The sequence below is a fragment of the Balaenoptera borealis genome (genome assembly GCF_965194805.1).
Source record: "Balaenoptera borealis genome assembly, chromosome: 6".
Lineage (NCBI taxonomy): Eukaryota > Metazoa > Chordata > Mammalia > Artiodactyla > Balaenopteridae > Balaenoptera > Balaenoptera borealis.
Window position 1 is genome coordinate 56,398,195 of NC_138863.1, and position 23,281 is coordinate 56,421,475.

General features: G+C 37.9%; 1 protein-coding gene across 6 annotated transcripts in view; it reads left to right on the forward strand.

The window, feature by feature from the left end:
* The window catches only part of LOC309630428 (uncharacterized protein), a 547,317-nt gene that overhangs the window by 84,556 nt on the left and 439,480 nt on the right, over positions 1-23,281 (forward strand). For all 6 annotated transcript variants that reach the window (XR_014245657.1, XR_014245658.1, XR_014245659.1 and 3 more), the window contains 2 exons: positions 14,162-14,268; positions 17,258-17,332. Coding sequence is in view for 1 of the 6 variants with exons in the window: in XM_082395675.1 (XP_082251801.1) it covers positions 14,266-14,268; positions 17,258-17,332 (78 nt within the window). In the remaining 5 variants the exon portion in view is untranslated. The remainder of the gene's footprint in view (positions 1-14,161; positions 14,269-17,257; positions 17,333-23,281) is intronic.

Genomic DNA, 23,281 nt, shown 5'->3' on the forward strand with positions numbered 1-23,281 from the left:
AAGTATACAAATGAGTCCTAGAAAGTCAGTGCTTGGTTCTTATTAGTAATACCTTTATGCAATTACTGCTGGAAAATGAATACACTTGCTGAACAACACTTGCTAAGAAAATTCACATTTCCTATGCAAAATAGTGAAAATGAGTCAGAAAAAAAAAATCCCATAAATATTGATGATCTCATTCTCTAGCTCTCTGGTAATTAGTCAGTATTTGGCTTTTATTGCTACAAAAGTTCTACAAAAATTATAATATCTGGTCCTTAAAAAATAAGGAAACAAAACCTTTTACCAGTTGTATATTTCCTTTTAGAAACATTATATAGCATGAAGGTAGCATATTAAATTTAGTTCCTGCCACCAATTTAGTGGGAGAATATTGAAATGAAGTAAAGTGAAATATGAAATAATATAAGGAATTAAGCATGAATGATTAGACAGGTGGAAGCAAAAGGAAATCTAATAACCTAAGGAAACATGTATGTGTGCCCAGGGGTTTTAGCTCAGGGACTCAGAATCCCAGACCTGGGTTCAGTTTCTGTCTCCATATGTGATGTTAGCCATTCTCTTCTAAGGCTCAATTTTTCTAAATATACATGAATTGCAATGGCAGAATATGTCAAGACTGTCAATTAGTGAACCAATGTTCTTGAAATGTTTTATTTTTTAAAAAATATTTATTTATTTGGCTGCATCTGGTCTTTTTTAAAAAAAATTTATTTATTTTATTTTATTTTTGTCTGCGTTGGGTCTTCGTTGCTGTGCGTAGGCTTTCCCTAGTTGCGGTGAGCGGGGGCTACTCTTCCTTGCAGTGCGCGGGCTTCTCACTGCGGTGGCTTCTCTTGTTGCGGAGCACGGGCTCTAGGTGCATGGGCTTCAGTAGTTGTGGCTCACGGGCTCTAGAGCGCAGGCTCAGTAGTTGTGGCACACGGGCTTAGTTGCTCCGCGGCATGTGGGATCTTCCTGGACCAGGGCTCGAACCCGTGTCCCCTGCATTGGCAGGCAGATTCTTAACCACTGTGCCACCAGGGAAGCCCTGGTTGCATCGGGTCTTAGTTGTGGCATGCGGGATCTAGTTCCCTGGCCAGGGATTGAACCTGGGCCGCTTGCGCTGGGAGTGCAGAGTCTTAGCCACTGGACCACCAGGGAAGTCCCTTAAAATGTTTTAGATTCCTGAGGAAAATGGGCTTAAGAACTCCAAAGCATTATTATTTCCCTTTTACAAGAAATTCCTGTTAGGCCTAATCCAGAGGAAATTCAGGGATATAAAGAGAAAACTGACTAGTTCTATTGTTCTGTGTGAATAAGGTACTTACTTCTACTTAAAGCTAGAATTAGAAATCTTCTCCTTTGTAGTTTGGAGGTCTAATAGGCCTCTGGATTTGGTGGGTGGCCATTTCAGCAGCAAAAATTTCTAAAGCTGATGCCAAGTAGATCATTATTCATGTGGAGACTGTGAAATGGTGCTGTCCAGCATGGTAGTCACAAGCCCCATGTGGCTGCTGAGCACTTGAAATGAGTCTAGTCCAGATCGAGATGTGCTGTAAGTGGTAAATACACACAGAATTTTGAAAATTTAATATGAAAAAAGAATATAAAACATCTCATTAATCATTTAAAAAATACTGATCAGATGTTGAAATGAGGCTACTACAAAGTTTAATATTACATATTTGGCTTATGCTATATTTCTATCAGACAACACGGCTGCAGAGTAATATTTCTTGAGTATTATGAATGCTGTTAAGAATAAAAGGGATGTGATATAAGTTTTAACATGCTTTCAGTGACTATAAAAACCTTCACTGCTTAATTGAAACCTATTGCTAAATAAACAGGGATTATGCATAAAAATACTTCTTTCAGTTTTATCATAGAGAGAAACCTCAAGTTCTGTGACTCCCTTTTACAAGTGCAAAAGACAAAACTGGAATAATTATTTTTGTAATTCAGGAAAAAATGTTTTAGTTTGAAAAATTCAGATAATCAAGGCATATGTCAAATGTTTTTAATCTTATTTTTATTATAATATATAGCAGGCATACAAAAAAAGTATAAAAATATATGTGTACAGGTTAAAGGAAAATAAAATGGATTCCTCTATTTTTAGCAGCCAGGCTGAGAAAAAAAACATTACTGTATCCCAGAAGTCCCCTATGTGTTCTTCTCCTTCTCTGGAAGTAGCCAAAGTTCTGAACTTTGTTAATCCTTTCCTTACTTTTCTTTATGGTCATCGTTGCCTATTTGTATGTTCCTTAAACATTGTATTATTTAGTTTGAACCATTTAAAAACTCTATATAAATGAAACCATACTATACATATTCTTTGATGACTTGTTTCTTTTAATTTAACATTTTATTTTTGAGATCCATTCATGTTGGTTTATAGCTATACTAAATTTTTATTGCTGTATGGTATTTGATTATGAAAATATACCACAGCTTATTGATCTAGTCTGTTGAATGCATTGAGATTGTTTTCCAGTTTTCACTGCAATAAACAATGCTGTAATACACGTCTTCTACATATCTCCTGGTGACCATATACAAGATTTCTCTAGGGTATATACTTGGGAGTGGATCACAGAGTATATATGCAAGCTTAATTTTACTAGGTAATGTCAAGCTATTTTCCAAAAGTGTTGTACTAATTTACATTCTCACCAGCAGAGTATGAGCATTTTCATCGCTCCTCAATCTCATGAACAGTTGGTTGTATCACACTTCTTAAATCTGGCAGTTTTGGAAAGGTCTTCCATGTGTTTAATTTCCCTGATTTGCCATGAGGTTGAACGTCTTGTTTTGTGTTTGTGTGCTATTTGTGATTCATTTTTCTATTTGGTTGTTTGTCATTCTTGCTGATTTGTAGAAGTTTAAAAGTACATTTTGTATTCTGTTACATAATGTGTTACAACTATCTTCTCTCAGTTTGGACTTGTGTCCTCACCTTTTATAACACTTTTTGATCAAGAGAGGACATTAATTTTAATGTAGTCAACATTTCCCTTTGTAATTTGAACTTTTTATGTCTAGTTTAAGAACTCTTTTCCTACTTTGAGACCATAAAGATGCTCTACCATATTGTCTTCTGAAAGTTTTATTTTCTTGCCTTTCACATTTAAGTCTATAATTTACCTCAGACTGATTTTTGTTTACTGTGTGAGGTAGGAGGCTAATTTAATTTTTGCATGTTGAAAACGAATTGTTCTACCACTACTTACTGAGAAAAATATCCATCATCTACCGCTGATCTGCAGTAGCACCACTGTCATATGTTAAATGGCAATTTATGTGTGGGTTTGCTTCTGAACTCTCTATTTTGTTCCATTGGTCTAGGGTTCTCTACCCCCCTCCCTTCTTAAAAAGTATCATATTGTATAGCTCTTCATTAATTAAAGTCTTCTTTAATATCTGTCAGTAAAGGTATATACTTTTCTCCTTAAAGGTCTTATATATCTTTTGTTACATTTATTTCTAAGTATGTCATATTTTTGATGCTATAAGAAATGACATCTAATTTTTTTCTGCTTATTACTGGTATATAGAAATACAATAGATTTTGCATAATTATCTTACATTTAGCATATTTAACAAACTTTTTATTTTAATAATTTATATTTGTAGACAATCACATCATTTTTGAATAATGATAGGTTTGTTCTCTTTCTGAAATACTTTGCTTCTCTTTTTTTTTTTAAATAGCATTACTCTGAGGTATTTTTCTAAATTAATTAATTAATTAATTATTTTTGGCTGTGTTGGGTCTTTGTTGCTGCGCGCAGGCTTTCTTTAGTTGTGGCGAGCGGGGGCTACTCTTGGTTGTGGTGTGTGGGCTTCTCATTGCAGTAGCTTCTCTTGTTGTGGAGCATGGGCTCTAGGCGAGCGGGCTCAGTAGTTGTGGCTTGTGGGCTCTAGAGCACAGGCTCAGTAGTTGTGGTGCACGGGCTTAGTTGCTCTGCGGCATGTGGGATCTTCCTGGACCAGGGCTCGAACCAGTGTCCCCTGCATTGGCAGGCGGATTCTTAACCTCTGTGCCACCAGGAAAGTCCCTCTCTTTCTGAAATTCTATACATTTTATTTATTTTTCTTGCTTTATTGGACTGGGCTGGACCTCCAGTTTAATTTTGCATAGGAGTGGGGATATTAATGTTTACTGCATGTCAGGTCATAGCCAAGTAATTTACTTGTATTTTTTTTCAATTATCACCATTTTATAGATGAGGAGACAAAGGTTTAGAGAGTTACTTGCTCAATGTCACTCAGTAGCCACCAATCAAATATCCAGAGAGTGCGTTTAGATTTAGGGTAAGATAATGGTGTTTGGTGTCCTGTCATGCCTGCTTTGCCTCCTCATGTACTCAACAGAGTAGTTCTAAAGTATTAATAACAACAACTAATGCTTATTATGTACCAGACACTCTTCTAACTGCTTTACATCTATTACTCACTTAATCCTAAAAACAACCCTGCAAGGTAGGTCCTATTATTATCATCATCCCCATTATGAAAATGAGGAAACTGGAGTTTAGAGAGTTAAAGTAACTTGCCCAAAGTTATACAACTATTGAATAATATGTGGAAAATCTGGGATTTGAAGTCTGCGTTATCTATTTCCATTGTCTGTGTTATTGACTACCATGCTATACTGCTTCTCAAAATGCGAACCAAGACTTTTTTGAGAATGTAAAGGAGATTCTGCTTTGTGATGGAATCAGGATTTCTTGCTAACAAGTAGCCCAAACATATTCACCAGAATCAGGGGGTGGTTAAACAAGTGAGGGGATAAGGAAAGAATTGGTATCATGTTTCAAAACTGTTGATCTTAAAATGAATTGTGGAATGAAAAGGCTGTCTGTCATTGCCAAGATTGATAACCCCTGAGAAAACTGTTGTGTGGGGGAACAAATGTACAGAGTGAAGAGATCAGCAGAGAAAAACAACTCTCCTGAGACCCACTGTCAATTTCTTCTTGTGCTTCCTTTTAGACAGGTGAAAATTATCGGGTGGGACAGAGGAGAGTTACTAAACTCTTGTGTATGTTACTAATCTTAGAGCATTCCTAACTACTCTCTCATTCCTTGTTTGTAAGGGCCCAAAAGATTAAAAATGGTTAAATTATTTTGCAAGCCATTTGTGACATCATTAAATATAATTGGTTCTGTTTGCCTCGTTTACTTACTCATTTACTCTGGGAGAGTGGACAAACGGGAATTTTAGGGTCATAATTTAAATTATTTTGGTGAAAATTGATACCAAAGGAAGAAATATAATAACTTGTTCTAATTAAAAAATTATTTCTCTTAAAATAATAAACCCAAAACTTTAACCAAAGAGCCCTTCTCTAGAGGAAACTAAAAAGGTATTTTTCTTCTTCCAAAGTTAGTGCCTTTGTTTAGCTTTTCAGTGGGGTGATGAATGTATATGGGGATCTCGGCTTGAGCCTGGGCTAGAGTTTAAATATACATGGACACATTTGGTAGACGTGTGGGACAGCCCTAAAGAAGATTTGTAAGGGGGACTGGGGAGCTTCCGAGGAGAGAACTCATTTTAAAGAAAGGAGGAGCCAGGCATGCCTGTCCCAGTAATAGAGGTCTCACTACACATCTCTGGCACCTCTGGTGGCAGAAGAGCAGCAGTGTGGTCTGGCAGAGTGCAAGCTTGGCGACATGACAGCAGTGCCTGGTGAAATGGAAGTGCTCAGCAGATGTTGGAGAGAGCCACCACAGATGTGAGATTATTCATGAGAACACCTGAATTCCAGAAGTACCTGACTTCAGAGAGCACTTGGACCTCCAGAGGACTTGAGAACATTTTAGAGGGTATTGAGGTCCTGCTGGATGGAAGTTGGGGAGGCCTGGGGAAACTCAGGGTGCATTCATATTTGTACAAGAAGATTTTCAGTACAATTAGAGGCTACTCTCTCTCTCTCTCTCTCTCTCTCTCTCTATATATATATATATATCATGTTGCTGAATATGTAGATGTCTTACCATTTAGGGTCTTTAAAGTGCTTTCTAAAATGGTTAAAGCTGGTCAAAAGGTACAAACTTCCAGTTACAAGAAATAACAAATAAGTTCTGGGACTTCCCTGGTGGCACAATGGTTGAGAATCTGCCTGCCAATGCAGGGGACGTGGGTTCGAGCCCTGGTCCGGGAATATCCCACATGCCGCGGAGCAACTAAGCCCATGCGCCACAACTACTGAGCCTGCGTTATAGAGCCTGAGAGCCACAACTAATGAAGCCCGCGCGCCTAGAGCCGCAGGCTCCGCAACAAGAGAAGCCACGGCAATGAGAAGCCACGCACCACGACGAAGAGTAGACCCCACTTGCACAACTAGAGAAAAGCCCATGAGCAGCAACGAAGACCCAATGCAGCCAAAAATAAATAAATAAATAAATTGATTAATTAAAAAAAAGAAATAGGGCTTCCCTGGTGGCGCAGTGGTTGAGAATATGCCTGCCAATGCAGGGGACACGGGTTCGAGCCCTGGTCTGGGAAGATCCCACATGCCGCGGAGCAACTGGGCCCGTGAGCCACAATTGCTGAGCCTGCGCGTCTGGAGCCTGTGCTCCGTAACAAGAGAGGCCGCGATAGTGAGAGGCCCGCACACCGCGATGAAGAGTGGCCCCCGCTGGCTGCAACTAGAGAACGCTCTCGCACAGAAACGAAGACCCAACATAGCCAAAAATAAATAAATAAATAAAAGAAACCATGTTCTCATGTGAAAAATTAAAAAAAAAAAAAAAAGAAATAAGTTCTGAGGATGTAATGTACAACATGGTGACAGTATAGTTAACAATATATATTAACAATATGGTTAACAGTATAGTTAATGATACCGTATCATACATTGCAAAGTTGCTAAGAGAGTAGATCTTAGAAGTTCTCACCACAAGAAAAAAAAAATTGTAAGCATGTGAGATGATAGATGTTAACTAAACTTATTTTGGTAATCATTTTGCAATATGTACATATATCAAATCATTATGTTACACATGTAAAACTAATACAGTGTTATACATGAATTATATCTCAATAAAACTGGGGGAAAAAGTTTCTAAGCATTCATTAATTGACACGTCACTGATTTGAAGTTTAGCATTGTCATATAGTATATATTCTCAAGCTCTGTACTTGAAAATAGAATCAGAAAATATGAGTAAGTTAAAAACTTTATGGTAATGATATTTTAACATTTGGATTTTATTACTTTTCATATATTATTGGGTAGAGAAGGCTTTGAGGAAGAATGGCTAGATGGCTAGTGGGCAACAGAAAACAAATAAGTTGTTTTAAAATTGCCACTGATTAAATAAATGAATATTTTTCAACACCTATTTATTCAATAGTGCATTTCAGAGAGTAACTGGTTAATAAATATTTGTTAAATAAATTTTTCTGATAAGGCCATTGGGCCTCAGGAAGCTTAATTGGTCAGTTTCAGGTCACCTAGCAATGCAAATGTTTAAATACAAATTAGGAGGACTAAGCTTTCTAGTGTGAGATCAGAAAAAACCATGAACATGTCAAAGACTGCAAAAACATATAATATGAATTTTTTTGTTAATCCCTTTCCATATATTATGCATCCTTTGCTACAATAGAAACCAATGCTCTGTAGATTGTGGTATAAACTTTTCTTAGTAGTTACTTTTTATCAGTATTTCTGATTTCCAGAGCATGTCTGATTTATATTTAATTTTATTTGAGCTTCACATAATTATCCAGGGAAATTCTTGTTAGAGTTGACAAGAAGCTTTGGGAGGTCCACAGGTGTCCGTTTCTCCTGGGAAAGTTGGGAGCAGGGAGGAAGGCCACAGTCAATTCCACATGAAGACTATAGGCAGGACTGGGTTAACTCTGGCCACATCAGGCATTGTAATTTTCATTTCATTACTATTTGGTTTAACAACTGAAATAATAGAAATAGAAATTTTATGGCAAATGAAATTTACCTGTTGACTATTTTGACAGAAAATGGAGACTGCTAATTTAGGAGACTCCATCTTCATTTTTACAAATCATTATAGTAATGTTATGGTCCGATTAGCATTTATGAAGTAGCTGTAGTGTCGAGATCTATAGAATGATGATTTGAGAACTTGCGTAAGAAAAGGATGGGCCTGAACTCAGTGTCTTTCAGAACTGTCACTGCAATACTGTGTATTTTCCTTTTTTATAAATTGTGTTTTGCTTGTTTTGGACTAGTAATTGAAATTTTGAAACGTTCTTGCATTGCATTATTATACTGACCGTGCTGATTGAAAGCCATCTTAGAAGTTTGAGGAAGATTTGTTAGAGAGATTGCACTGTTTCACTTTTCTACTTTATTCTACACAGAGTCTTTGGGAAAAGCCCAAGAAAATTACCTACCTAAGTTTCTTTAATGTATAAAATGTCTATAATCCTCTTTATTTGGAAAGTCTATGAAATATGTCTACACTGTAAACTATATTTTATCAAGCCTTTATATCCTGAATCGGAAGGCATTTCTGAGTCTTTTTTGGTTTTTCTGTTCCTGCACTCCACAGTCTTAAGCACTGGCTCCTTTATTTAAACAAACAAACAAACAAACAAACCCAATTAAACAAAAACATTTTTCCCATAATTATCAAAGTGACACATGCCTATTAACATAACAATGAAATAAATTACCCATAGTGCCATTTCCCAGAGATAACTACTGCTATGACTGTGATTTCTTTCTTTCTAGATGGGGGTAGATGTATAATTTTTCATTTTCTTTTGAACATTGGCTTTGCAAGGGGTCCATGAGCAGTTGCTGGCTCCCCACTGGTTCAGTGTTACTACATCAGAAATGGGTCTTACTTTTCATTGGCTTATTTACTCCTAAGACCTACTCAGAGAAGTGGAGTCCAATTATTATTGACTCACCTCCTTTCTTATGCTTACGGAACTAATAGTAGGAATTGAAACATTCTTTAAGCCAAGTAATGCTGATACATGAAAGTTTTCTCTAATTTATTTGCTGAAAGCAGAGCATTATCAACTAAAACATGTTCATTATGACTAATGGTCTCTTCCTAAGGCAAGATAATCACAACAGTATTCTTAAGAAAATTCTCTATATAATTGGGGTCAAACTCATGTACAGTTTTGTGTCAGCGTTTTCACTCAACGTTGCATTACCAGCATTTTCCATGTCACTAAATATTTTTCAAAAAGATTATTTTTAGTGGCTTCGTGAAATTTATTGAATTGGGAATACCATCATTTACTTAACTAACTTTAACTATATTTGGATATTTTGGTTGTTTCCATGTTTTAGAAACATTTTTGCTTTTATAACACTGTGGCAAAAATACTTGTATATAAACCTTTGACCTTATTTAAGACTACTTCCTTGAGAATATATGCTTTAAGGATTCAGTAACCTCTTTTTTTAAACATCTTTATTGGAATATAATTGCTTTACAATGGTGTGCTTGTTTCTGCTGCATAACAAAGTGAATCAGCTATACATATACATATATCCCCATATCTCCTCCCTCTTGGGTCTCCCTCCCACCCTCCCTATCCCACCCCTCTAGGTGGTCACAGAGCACCGAGCTGATCTCCCTGTGCTATGCAGGTGCTTCCCACTAGCTATATCTATTTTACATTTGTTAGTGTGTATATGTCCATGCCACTATCTCACTTCCTCCCAGCTTACCCTTCCCCCTCCCCATGTCCTCAAGTCCATTCTCTACGTCTGCATCTTTATTGCTGTCCTGCCCCTAGGTTCTTCAGAACCATTTTTTTTTTTTAGATTCCATATATATGTGTTAGCATACGGTATTTGTTTTTCTCTTTCTGACTTACTTCACTCAGTATGACAGTCTCTAAGTCCATCCACCTCACTACAAATAACTCAATTTCATTTCTTTTTATGGCTGAGTAATATTCCATTGTATATATGTGCTGCATCTTCTTTATCCATTCATCTGTTGATGGACACTTAGGTTGCTTCCATGTCCTGGCTATTGTAAATAGAGCTGCAATGAACATTGTGGTACATGACTCTTTTTGAATTATGGTTTTCTCAGGGTATATGGAAAGAGCATTGACTTTGACATCAAAAGGATCTGGATTTGAATCCTAGCTCCACCATTACTAAATTCTGTTATCTTAGGCAAGTTACTTGACCTAGTTAGTCTCCATCCTTATACATAAAAATGAGGATAATAGTCTTTGTCCTGCTGAACTATCTATGTGAATGCACCCAAGACAATGCCTGATACATAGTATGTTCTCAGGAAATGTTAGCTTCCTTTCTTCATCAGTAACTTTGATTCATGAAAGGTGCACTTTAAAAAGCAGCAAATGCTATTTTTTATATTTATACAATTATAAAGGAAATTCAGAGAGAATTTAAAACTGAGATATGATAAGTATGAATATGTGCATATACAACTATAAAGGAAATTCAGAGAGAATTTAAAACTGAGATGTGATAATTATGAAAATGTGCAGAGAGTTTGTGTAATCCTTGCTCTAACTGTATGCTGGAATACAGAGCCCCATAGGCCTGTATCTTATTTTCTTTCTTATAGGACTTTAGGTTGTAGCCACTAACAGAAGGGTTATAAAAGTCAAGTGCATCTTTGGTGCCATATAATGTGTTGGTTAAGGTAGTCAACAACTAGGAACCTTAAATGAAATACTATAGCTCCTCTCATGCTTTCAGGGCCGACATCTATTAGGCACAGTAGATACAGTGCCGAGGGCCCACAATACTTCTAGGGGCCCATGAAATTGTTTTAATTTCTTTTAAAATCAGAAGAATAAAATAAGCTTTTAGGTTGAAGAAAATATTTCAGTATATAACATTAATATATACATCCTTATACCAGTGCAGTTGGAAAGTATAGTTATTATTATTTTTATTTTTAATGGAGGGGACCACAAAAGTCATAAAGTAGCCCTAGATGCCTTAATAACGTTGTAGGCTTTCTCCCAGAAAACACATCTCTTGAGCATGTCAGACTGAGTAGTTTTGTTATGCTAATTTCACCGTTTCCTGAGATACACCAAGAAAGGAGGCTCATTGGGGTGGTCAGAGACCTATCCACTGCCTAGATCTTTCTGTTTTTATTCGTGGCTCCACGAAAAGGTAGGAGATAAGCCAAACATGAAAACAAAACAGTAAAAACAGGTATTTATAACAAGCCTCAGAGCCTCCTAATGTAAGATTAGAATCTTGGGAGCAGAGACTTCCCTCTTATCACAGACTTATGTAAATTTAATATATAAACTCCATGAATATTAATGAATTTGTAAAGGAAGGTTTGGGGGAAAAAACTTAAACCACAATCACACATACGCAGAAAAATTGGTAATCTAATTTTGGCTGAATAAAAGAGAAAATATGAACTGCTTGAAATAGGATGTGTAGAGTAGAGCTGACCTTCTGAGATACGGAAAAGCAGTTACTGTGAGAAGAAGGCTGTGTAGCATAATATCTCAGTATAAAGGACACCATGTAAAGTAGGACATTTGGTCAGTAAATTCAGTGACCTCAGCTCTGCCTCTTAGGAAATCTTGTAGCATTAAAGGTGGAGTAATGTGGAGATCAGCCACTGTAATTCTAAGTCAGCCATTCCTGAGAGCTTGGCTCTGAGAGTCCACCTTAATCTAAAAGGCAGCCTAAGTAGAGGGGGCTGTAAATTGGTGGGAGAGGAAAGCTCGAAACTGTTTTCTCCCACCCTTGGGTTTGTGAGCTTTACTTTTCAGTTTAGACTGATCATTTTAGGTTAATAATTCATGCTAATAGTTGTGCAGTGGAGGCTAACACAACATTGTAAAGCAACCATACTCCAGTAAAAATTAATTTTAAAAAATTCATGCTAATAATAACTAGTGTATTAGGAGCACTTAACTATGTGCCAGACACTGGGCTAAGCACTTCACATGGTTGACAGTTTACTCCTCACAGTCACCCTGTGGGGTAGGAACTATTATCATTCCCATTTTACAGGTGAAGAAATGGAGCTTAAGGAGGTTAGGTGACTCGTTTGAGGTCTCACAGTTAGCCAGGGGCTGTGACTGGACGCTGGAGCTTGCATTCTGACCTTTGCCGTTACCCCAGTGGAACCCGTCTTTGCAGATCATATAACCAAAATGCAAGAGTGTTAGGGAGTGTTATGGGTTGAATTGTGTACCCTTCCAAATTCATATGTTGAAGTCCTTACCCTAGTACCTCAGAATGTGACTTTATTTGGAGAGAGGCTCTTTACAGAGGTAATCAAGTGAAAATGAGATCATTAGGATGCAACCTAATCCAATATGACTGTTGTCCTTACCAAAAGGGAAAACTTGGACACAGAGACATGCATAGAGGCAAGACATTGTGAGGAGACATAGGGAGAAGATGGCCATCTGCAAGCCAAGGAGAGAGGCCTGGAACAGATCCTTCCGTCACAGCACTCAGAAGGAAACAACCCTGCCAACACCTTGATTTTGTACTCCTGGTTTTTGGAAAATGATACAATAAATTTCTGTTGTTTAAGCCACTCAGTCTGTGTGTGGTACTTTGTTGTGGCAACCCTAGCAAACTAGGACATCTTGTGTGTGGACTAGTCCTATAACAAGATAAGGTCCCCTATTACTATTTTGGATGGCCTGAGCAGACTCCTTATTCTTCTTGTAGGTAGAGAATTACCACATGTAAGTAATAGATTTTTTTTCGAGAATTTTTGGACGAACTGAAAATAAAAGTAGACCAAAGATTTGGGGTTAACAGTGTAAGCACCTTGAACTGCTAATTCATGGCAAGTAAGACTTGGTACATAGCAGAATTAAGTTGTCTTCTATGCTTTTCAAATAAATGACTTCTTTAACATCAGATATTATGTTATCCAAGTACTTAATGATGGTAGTGGTGATGGTAGTTATGGATGGAGTTATCTGTCCTTAAGGACATTTGGACACCGTTGAAGCAGAAAGAAATTAGACTGAGCTGAAGTGTTTTAATCACAATTAAAGATATGTCCAACAATACTGGTTCAGATTACATCATATGCAGAGTTATTCTGGCCCAAATAATTCAGTGGAAAGTTTGGTAGGATAGTAAAAAAAGCTTTTTTCTTCCCCCAGGCAGATGAATTTAAACGATTTCTTTGTAAGACCAAGTATTATAACCACAGTGCTGCTCGTATTATTTGCATATAAATAATTTATTTGCATACTAATGATAGAAGTAATCTATTCTTCCTAAATTTCTCCCTCCTTCTCCCATAACAGTGGACATGATACTCACATTTTGTTAAGGAAGTTAGAGTCATCCCTAACCACCTTCCCATAGGTGACCACCTGGAGAACTCACTTGATTTTTGAATGTTTCCTTAGAAGCTTATGTTTAATATTTATTTAATTCTGCTAGTCTAGAGGGGCTTCAGCAGTCTTCTCTAGAAAAATCAACTGTTTTTTCTTTGATTGACGTTTATTGTTTAGCAATACTAGAAATGAAATTCATAGGTAAAAACAATTCCTAAAAAAATTATATACTATTACATATGTCTTCTTCAAAGGCAACCAATGATCAAAAGTTACTTTTTTCTTAGTTGTGATTTGAAAATACAGGTAGGATATATTTAATTTTAATTTTGATAGTCATATTTGACTAGGAAATATACTATGAAAGGGCTTCCATTGTGCATGATAAATGTATCAAGACACCTCTTTTGTGCCACCTCAGATTCTCTGGCCTTTATGTCTCTCTAGAGCTCTGGATTTCTTCTTCCACTCCAGTTGCTGGATGGCAACTTATGGTTGCGGGATATAATAGATGGGAGGAAGCTGATGGTTAATTTCTCTCTTTTTTCCACCGCGTGATGGACTATACCAAGAGAAAGCTTTCTGTATAGCTTATCCCAAGAGACTGTTTGTCTTTGTGAAATGACTAATTTTGTAACACAATACCTTGTATGTGCTTCCCAATCTTACCTGCCTCAGTTCTCTTTTCTATCACTCACACTGCCCTGGAATTATATCTCCCAGTAAAGCTTAGAATTTAAGACTTGCCCCAGGCTCAATTTTCAAGGGAACTTATTCCAGGACAGTAAAAGTTCTGTAAATGTTTAACGAATTGAAATGAATAAAAAATAAAATCTGAACCAAATGGGGGCTTTTGTTTAATCACTCTCATCTTTCTATACTTCAGAACTTGATCTGCACCTAGTGACTCATTCGTCTTGTGGCTGCCTCTGGATTCGTGAGTATGGTGCCTAGAAAGAAATAACCAACAAATCAAAGTCTATTTCATTGATGGTAAGTGGTCTACCAGATGACTCAAAGAGAAGTAACATTTCCAAAAGGCTGATTTAATAAGGGAAGAATACGGTGAATGAATCTGGGTGAGAAGAGAATAGTCCAGACTGTGGGCCTGAAGCCCAGCTTTTTCTCAAAGACATAGCTTACTTCTCCATAAGTCATGGCCATTTTCTCCTGTTAGAAAAACTCCTACATAAATTAGGTTTTTATTCTTCCTTGAGAAGAAAACAGAATTACTTCTCTAATAACATTCAAATTTCAAAGAATTTGTGATGTGTATATGAGACTTGAAATATCGAAAATGTGAGGCCGCTCTGTTAAAAGGACAAAAGGAAAGAAGGAAAATTTAATTTTTTTTTACCACTCTCTTGCCTTTAGTAACTGGGATTGTTAGGAACTTCCATAGTAACTAAAGGAAAATTGTTTAAGACATTCAAGATGCTAAAAAAAAAAAGAAAGATACACAGCATCTGTCATATATTTTAGTGCATGTTGGTACCCAGAGCCAAGACGTTTGTGCTCTTGGGAAAATATGCAGACATTATTATTACTTTTATTGCCATCACCTTATTAATAATAAAGAAGATTGTTACAGAAATGAAAGTAAGGCGGCACCAGCAATGCTGACCTGTGTGAAACCTTTTGTAATTCAACGAAAAATGACAAGATGAGATAGCATTTAGAGTATTATCTATTTTTTGTGTGTATATGAAATTGGGGTCAAGTAATTTTATTTGCAGGTAACTGTTTTTTAAGGACTATGTAGTCAATCATATCCATAGTAAATGAGGAAAATTATAATTTTGTATAATTTGGCAACTGAAAAGTATGAAAAGGAAAGCCTTGATAGGGAACTTAAAAAAATCCTGAAAAGTCTGCTTTTATCAAGATACACATAGGGAAGATTTATTATAAATCAACTGATCAGACTATGACTTATCTTCAGGGATGTTACTGGAACTGGCTATTTGAATCTTACCATCACTGGAGGTAATGCTGATCTTTTCACTGACCATAAAGATGTCTCAAAACAGTGACATAAGCTGCACCTTGGCAGAGTCCACAGAGGCCACTGCAGCAACAAATGTATTTAAGTGTTTAGTCCAGCAAAGATGTGATGTTCATCTTGCTTTTACTTCTGCTAGAAGGGCAGAAATGAAGAAACATTCATTTTGGCTACATAAAGTCATTACAAATGAGGCAAGAGGGCAGAAGAGAGTAAAGAGCAGGCAGCCCGTCCTTGTCAGGGGGAAAATTAAGAGAAGTTGTGGTGCTTCATGTCCACGGAGGTGGAATAAGTAGGATTTGCATGTGCATCCACCACTGTCATTTCTAGACTGGCGGGAACCCTGGACTCCCACAGCTGATTGGGCAGGGATTGTGCTCCCGAGTTGCATCAGTGTGTTGAGTTCTAAGAGCCATATGTGGGACAGAGAACAGACAACATTAACAGACTTCAGGTTCAGGTAGAGGAGAAAAAAGAAGAAATAAAATATAAAGGCAGACCATTCAGTCCAGACTCCTCTTTAGTGAAGCAATCCCTCTCATTGTGTCCTGGAAAAAAGTATGGCCAAGAGTATAGCCCAGTGGGACCCTAATATCAGCCTGTGAATTAGCTGTATCAGAATCTATCAGGGAGCTTTAGAAATATGCCTCCCAGAGGTTCTGATCCAGTAAGTCTGAAGTAGGACTTGGGACTCTGTATTTTAATAATTCTCTTCAGGTGTTAAAGCCAGTCATGTTTGGGAACCTTAGATTTGAACTCTACTTATGCTACCAATAGCAGTACTGAGCTCATTACTATTCTGTTCCTGGTTAGCTGACCTGGTTATAAATTGCTATCTTGTGTCATCAAAAATCTGCATCTTTAAGACTTCCATCCATGTTTTGGTTCTCTCTGGGTCTTTTGAAGTAATTTAAACTTCTTAGATCAAGTTGAAGAATTTGAATTTGTGGTGGAACTAGTCATTGTAGTTTTATGATCTTATCTAGCAGCAAGGTAGTCTGGGAGCAGAGAATGTGAATGATGAAGTGACCTGGATTTGGGGATTGGAATGATGGACGATCAATGAACTGAAGGATTTTAGGATGCTAGAGAGGGTAACCATCCATTGCTGAGGAGACAGTTGAGGCCTTCAGAGCAGGTGTGCACTGGTGTATAGTGAGCTGCTACCTGACCAAGAGGTCCAAGAGGGCACTAGGCCCATGGTTAGCTGGTCTTACACTGATTTCCCAGGCCTGGGTGCAGTAGGTTCTCAGTTGGTATTCTTTTGACTGACTGATTATTGCAGTAGGCAGATTAAGTAGATATGTGAGAGGAAAGTGAATTGTGCCAGAAAAGGAAAACTGACTAGAGATTTCAGAGGTAAGCAGTTCTTAGTGATGAGAAAATCCAAGTTGTGGCTGAAGTGTGATGGAGTTGAGGATGAGAGTTGTTGAGAAATTTTCTGGTCATCAGCTTGGATGATTCTGTTCCTGAGAATGATGGCTGAAGATTGGGGAGAGAGAGCAACTGTGACTCAGATGCTGAAGTATTTGAGCAAAGTGTTTGGAGGTGATATGGATGTGAAATAGAAATGGAAAAGAGGATGCAGAGAGCATGGAGGGCAAGGTCCTGGCTCTGCCTTGTGGGTGAGTTTGGGCAAGTCACACATCCATTCTGGACCTCCGTATTCTTTTGAGTTAGTAACCTGAGATACAGTGATCATGTATGTAAAAGCTACTTTGAAAAGATAGACAATCTCTAAGGGCTGTCCTAGTTTTGAGATCATGTAACACAAGTATAGTTATTACACCATATCAATGTTATGAGATGCCATAAAATGTATTACAGTAAAGCTACAATTTCACTTGAAAGAAAAATATCTAAAGCCAGTACTCTAGCCCAAGCAGCCAAACAACCATTAAGCTAAGTGACTTTTATCTCTGAAATTAGTAGGTCAAGTTTGAGGAAGATGATTCTAATATTTCTTTTTCTTTCATTTAGCACATGTTGGCACCCTTTGAAAGATCCAGAAATCCACATGTTGAACATGAATCTAGGGCTGCGGTTGCTGCAAAGGTATCTTCCACAACTTGATTTTCTATAATATCAGTTACTCAGGTAAAAATATGATACCACTATATGGTCCTTTGTTCTGCTATTTGGTTTTCAGATTTGTTAGAATTAGTTATAATTCTGTTAACTCTTAGTTCTGGAGACTAGACATTTTCCTCCAAGGTTTCTTTACATATCTCTTGAATCGTGGCTCCTCTTCTGACTTCGGAATATTCAAAACTCCACCCAATCTAGGGGGAAAATGCAGTTACAAAGATTAGTCTAAGCATTTCTTACATTGGCTCTACTTTATATGGTATTGCTTCCACTGTGGAGTACAATCTCAAAATCTCACGCATATCCAAAGTTGGATTCAGATATGATTTCTATTACTTGGTCTCTTGTCCTTCGTTTCTCATACAGTATTTGCCAGCTAGTCCTTTAGGAGGTTCCAAAGCTTAAAACATATACTTTTGGCAAAGGAAGGAGATATTTCCAGATTCATAGTGTTCCTCCTTGCAGTATACTTGAGAGAAAGCAAAAGTCCATTTCTAAGAGCCCGGTCCTTGGCAGAGGCATTATTTATGGTAAGAACATCATAAATGCTGTAGATTCTTTATTTAAACCCTTCCTGAATGGTGCTGGTTCTAAGAAGCTGGAGGCCAGAGGTGAAGAGAGGAAAAACATTCTCTGAGAAAGATGAGATCAACTTTCCAATGTTTGGAAGGATTTTGTCAACTTATAACTAACTCAAGTCTAATGATAATCACCATACACATCTATTATTCTCAGCAAAATATGATACAGAACAGTTGGCTGTAAGTTATTCCAAACCCTTTTGCTAAAGAAATAACAAATATAGAAAGCTCAGGGAAATCCTGTACCTAACAGAATAACCTATTTGGGAACTAGACATCCCAAGACAGATCTGGGAAAAAAGGTTATCAAATTGTTCTCTGTGCTTTGAATTACAGAGATTGAAAGTGAAACAATGGTAGCTTGCATAAAAGGAGACTAAACAATGGAAAAATAATTTTGGAAGGCACGAATGATAATCTTTTGTATTACTTTGGCATTTTTCCTGGTCCTACATTGCTGTAATATGGCTGTGCCATTTCCTTGCTCTGTTTTGCTCTCATTTTCGCATATTGAATATTAGAGGTTGAATTGTGTCACCCAGAAAACATCTGTTGAAGTCCTAACCCCCTCAGAACATGACCTTATTTGGAAATAGGACCTTTACAGAGGTAATTGAGTTAAAATGAGGTCATAAGGGTGGACCCTAATCCAATATGACAAATGTCTTTGTATAAAAAAAATTTGGACACAGAGATACATGTATGTGGAGGGAAGATGATGTAAACACACAAGGGAGAAGACAGCCATGTGAAGATGGAGGCAGAGGTTGGAGTTATGCTGTCACAAGCCAAGGAATACCTTGGGCCACCAGAAGCTAGGAGAGAGCCATGGAACAGATGTGCCCTCATAGCTCTTAGAAGGAACCAATCTTGCTGATACTTTGATTTTGGATTTCTAGCCTCCAGAACAATGAGACAGTAAATCTCCTTTAAGCCACCCAGTTTACGGTACTTTGTTATGGCAGCCCTAGGAAATTAATACACTGTACTTATACCAAACCTAGGAACTTTCAATGTTTCATCGCATCCTTTGCTGCCTGTTGGGAAGTAAAATTTCAGACCCTCTAAAATGCCCTTAACTCTATCCTCCACCCAGTTTCTTCTGCACAGTTGTAGGTGAATGGCAGGTAAATATAGTTCCTGTTGGGAGGATTTTCACTTGTTCAGAAAGGTTGAACTGTATAAGTGATGTGAATTACATGTGAATTGTGATGCAGATTACTTCATGTCAGGACCAGTAAAACCTTAGACCTTAAGCATCTCGCAGATGAAGGAATATTGACAGATCTTAACTATGGGGATGGTGTTGTGATAATAACCAATTCAGAGTGGAATATTGCTTTTCTCCAAAGAAGATTCAAACAGGGAGTCAATAACATGAAACTTTACATCATCTAGTCCAAGATGAAATATTAGTTCAGGCATTGACTAATCAAGATTGTCTTGCCCCTTGTGTTCTTGTGTTGGGAAATAACTTAGTTCAATATCTTTAAGATTTATTCACCTTGTGAATTTGCACTGATCACATTCATTGAACTGCGGAGTGGAGCCAAGAACTGTATTTCGAAACTGAGCTGGTGATAGGCAGACTGTGTTTCAGCCCTTGGAGTAAATCCGCCCATATTAAATATTGAAGTGTTTCTTTATGGTGCTCTAGAGACATTTTCATCATGCTGTATTCTTTGTGATATGCCGAGCCCAACCACAGCATTTGAATGCTTTTTAAAAATAGGTAGATTCTCTTGGTAAAAGTTACTTGAAAAGCTGGTATGAATGAATGACAGAAAATACCCATGTGGACATTTAAAAAATATAAATAAAATATACCTGGTGAAAAGGGAAAATATAAATATTTTAACTTATACATGGGTATGTATGTTCATACTCATATCCATACATATTTTAAGTCCAGTTTATATATCTGTAGAGAAAGGAATTCATTTGCATGCTCATGAGTCCTTTACTTTATGTCATCATAGTCCTTTGTCAGTTAGATATTGTTAACCACCATTGCTACTACTGGTAGTGCTACTATTACTGTAGTTACCATTTAGTGGGTTTTACTAAGCACCAGTGATGTGATAATTGCTTTGTCTACATAGAACCTTTTAACCCCTTTGGCAGGAAGTATATATCTTTGTCTCCATTTTTCAGACTAGGAAACTAAGGCTCAGTGATATGAAGTAGCTTGGACAAGATTACACAGTGGTGGAGCAAGGATTAGAAATCCAGAGCTTTTTGACCCCAAAGCTTGTGTTCTTATCTACTTTGCAATTTGGTCTCAAGTGTACTGTTGGGAACACAAAACATCCTATTAGGACAGGTAAAGACCCTACTCTGAGAGCTCAGTTCTAAGTTGGCAGAGATCGGTGCACAGCTGACATACATACAAGGAAACAGCAGGAGTGCCTCAGGGACTGAACGATGCAAAAGTAGCACCAGTGGAGAGAGAAGCCATTCCTGGCACTAAACAACCAGCACGAGCTCCTTGTAATAAAAGTAATGAGGACTCAGTCCCTTAGTGTATACCTCATGCAGCCATGGATGAAGACTGAGAACCTTATGTAACGAGGGCCCTGATCCAGGAAATGACCATCCAACACAACACTGCAGGGGACAGGAACATGCCGAGTGTGCAGAACAGACAGAAGGCTAGCAAATTTGGGTGACTTGAGAAAAGGAAATGGGTGGCATGGGAACAGAGACAGCTCTCTTGACCACCATTGGCTAAGAGGAGGAATTATAAGTTAATATAAGAAACCCATATGGAACTGTTTAAAATCATGGCCATGAATCCTTTAACACTCTTCTCATGGAGGGGTAGGGGTCTGTGTCTCCTCTCCTTGGATCTGAGCAGGCTGGTGACTGCTTCGGCCAAAAGAGTATGATGGAAGTGATGCTATGTCACTTCTGAGGCTAGGTCACAAAAGACCACGCAACTCCTGCCTCATCACTCTTGAGCCCTGAGACTCCAGGTAAAAAGTCTGATTATCCTGAGGCTGCCATACTGGAAAGGTCACATACAGGTGCTCTGGCTGATAGTCTCAGCTAAGTCCAGTGTTACAGCCATTTTCCTTCCCCTGTAAGGTGTCAGACGTGTGATTGAGGCCATCTTCCAGCTGAATATAGCAGAGTGATCACCATCACCATCACGTGGAATAGATGAATCACCCAGATAAGCTCAGCCCGAATTCCTGATAGATAGAATCATGACTCATAGTAAAATTGTTGTTTTAAACCATTGGGTTTCAGAATAATTTATGTAGCAATAGATAAGTGGAACCCCTAGGTATGGAATTCATAGTTCATTAACCATTTCTACTCATTAACCTGGTGGAATAATTGCCTGTGGAACTTCGGGGTGAGATGTAGAACAACAGGGGTCTCCATCATGAGTTAGATTGTGAGGTCTCAGAGTATGTATCGCAGTGTTATTGAATGATGTTGGTTATATAGGAAAGCAGTCTGCCTGGAAAAGGAATAGATCATGAAAGTGGAGACTCAGGTTCTGGGCCAGATCTCTGTGGTTTGGACTCTAGCTTTAGTTCTCCTACCGATACACTGTCAGAACTTGGGCAAGTCTTGCAAACTTGTTAATACTCGGTAATAATACCTGCTCTACCTACCACCTAGGGGAGGATGTGACCTTAAGAAAACTATGAGCTAGTATTGTGAAAGCAATTTAAAAAGTAGGAAGCACTGCAAAAATGAGTTACTTCTCGGTTGATTCAGAGAGCTTCATTTATACTGCTGCTTTGACTTATCACATTGTATTCCCTACTCCTTGCACCTAGAATAGGACAAAGTTTATAGTAGGTGTTTAATAAGTATTTGTTGAAATGGCTTCTTAGAGTTAACACTAGATAAGGGAGAAGATCTAGTTAGAGACTAGTGGAGACTTTTTATAATGTTTGTAGTATAAAAGATGTTAGACATAATCCATTCCCATCCATCTTAATTTTCTAATGCACTCAATAGAATACCATATATTTGAACTTGACAAATATTAGTAAAAAGCCAGATGAAGCCTGTCATCCAGTGTTTGCAGTGGGTACAATACTTACCAGTTCTGCCTTAAAATAGTAGAAAGCATGATAAGAGAGAAGGATAACCAGAAGAGATAGAGATCATTTCAGTGATTAATGAATACAGCATTGTCCAAAGTTTATTGCCTGGAAAATCAAGCTGCTAGAAACACTGGGTGTCCTATACTGACAGAATGCCTTGGATCCTCTAAAGAGCTACAGAGGAAGTTCACAGGCCAGTGTTGCCTTGTATGGTTAAAAGAATCACCGTGAGCCTCTCCTGTGTCAGACCCCACTCCAGCTGCTCAGGAGAGTAGGCGTGTAAAAGACGCGGTCCCTTCCCTTAGGAAGTTTACAGTTTAGAAGGAGGGCGCTGCCTTCAAGTTGTTTTTGTACTTCATCTGTGAAACAATGTTTTAGATGCTCTCTTTTCCCTGCCCAATACTTTTCTTCCTTCTAGAATTTGGGGAATCTGCTTATAACAACAGAAAGCTACTGGGAAGTTGTACAGATGGGGAGAGCCCTTCCTTCCCTTTTCTTCATCCTTTTTGGCACTCAGTTCCTCCTCTATCAAGTAAGGATCATAGTTTCTTTACTGTCTTTGGAGTAATAAAAAAAATCCAGAATGCATCTAGAACAATGCTTGCAGTGGCAGCTGGGTAAAATATCCTCCCCACAATCTCCCTTTTCCCTTCAAAAGTACTGAAGCGTTCTGTTTGTCCACAATGTTCTGAAATTTGTGCAGCCCTCGCAAGGATTAGGGATATATTTCTGTGGTTTGATTCAGTTCCTTATCTCTCTGAAGTGGGGTGGTGGATGAAAAGAATTACTTGTATTGCAAAATTGAAAGAGTGTCTAAAGACTCTTTATCTCCAAATAGCTTTCTTCTGATGCCCTGAAATTCCATCAGAAATCTATTTCTTGGAGGTATTTGGTTTTTAGACTCCCTATTAAAATGCAAAATTTCTCCAAGCCAGAAGGAGGCAGTGGAGTGTAGTGGAAATGGGAGTAAGTTTTAAGCCATACAGACCTGAGTTTAAATACCGAGTCTTCCACTTTGTTGCCTTGGGCAAGTTATTTAACCTCCTGAGCTTCAGTTGTGTTTTTTAATTTTTTCCATAAAATGTCTTGGATGGTTGTCATAAGGCACATAAATAATGTATGCAAAATGGTAGACAGTCAATGAATGGTGGTTATTATACATGAGCTATGCTATCACATCAGCTTATCAAAACTACCATAGGGTAGGTATACAGGGAAGGAAGAGCCAACCAGAAGAGTAAAGAGGGCCAAAAAAGGAAGGTGGACAG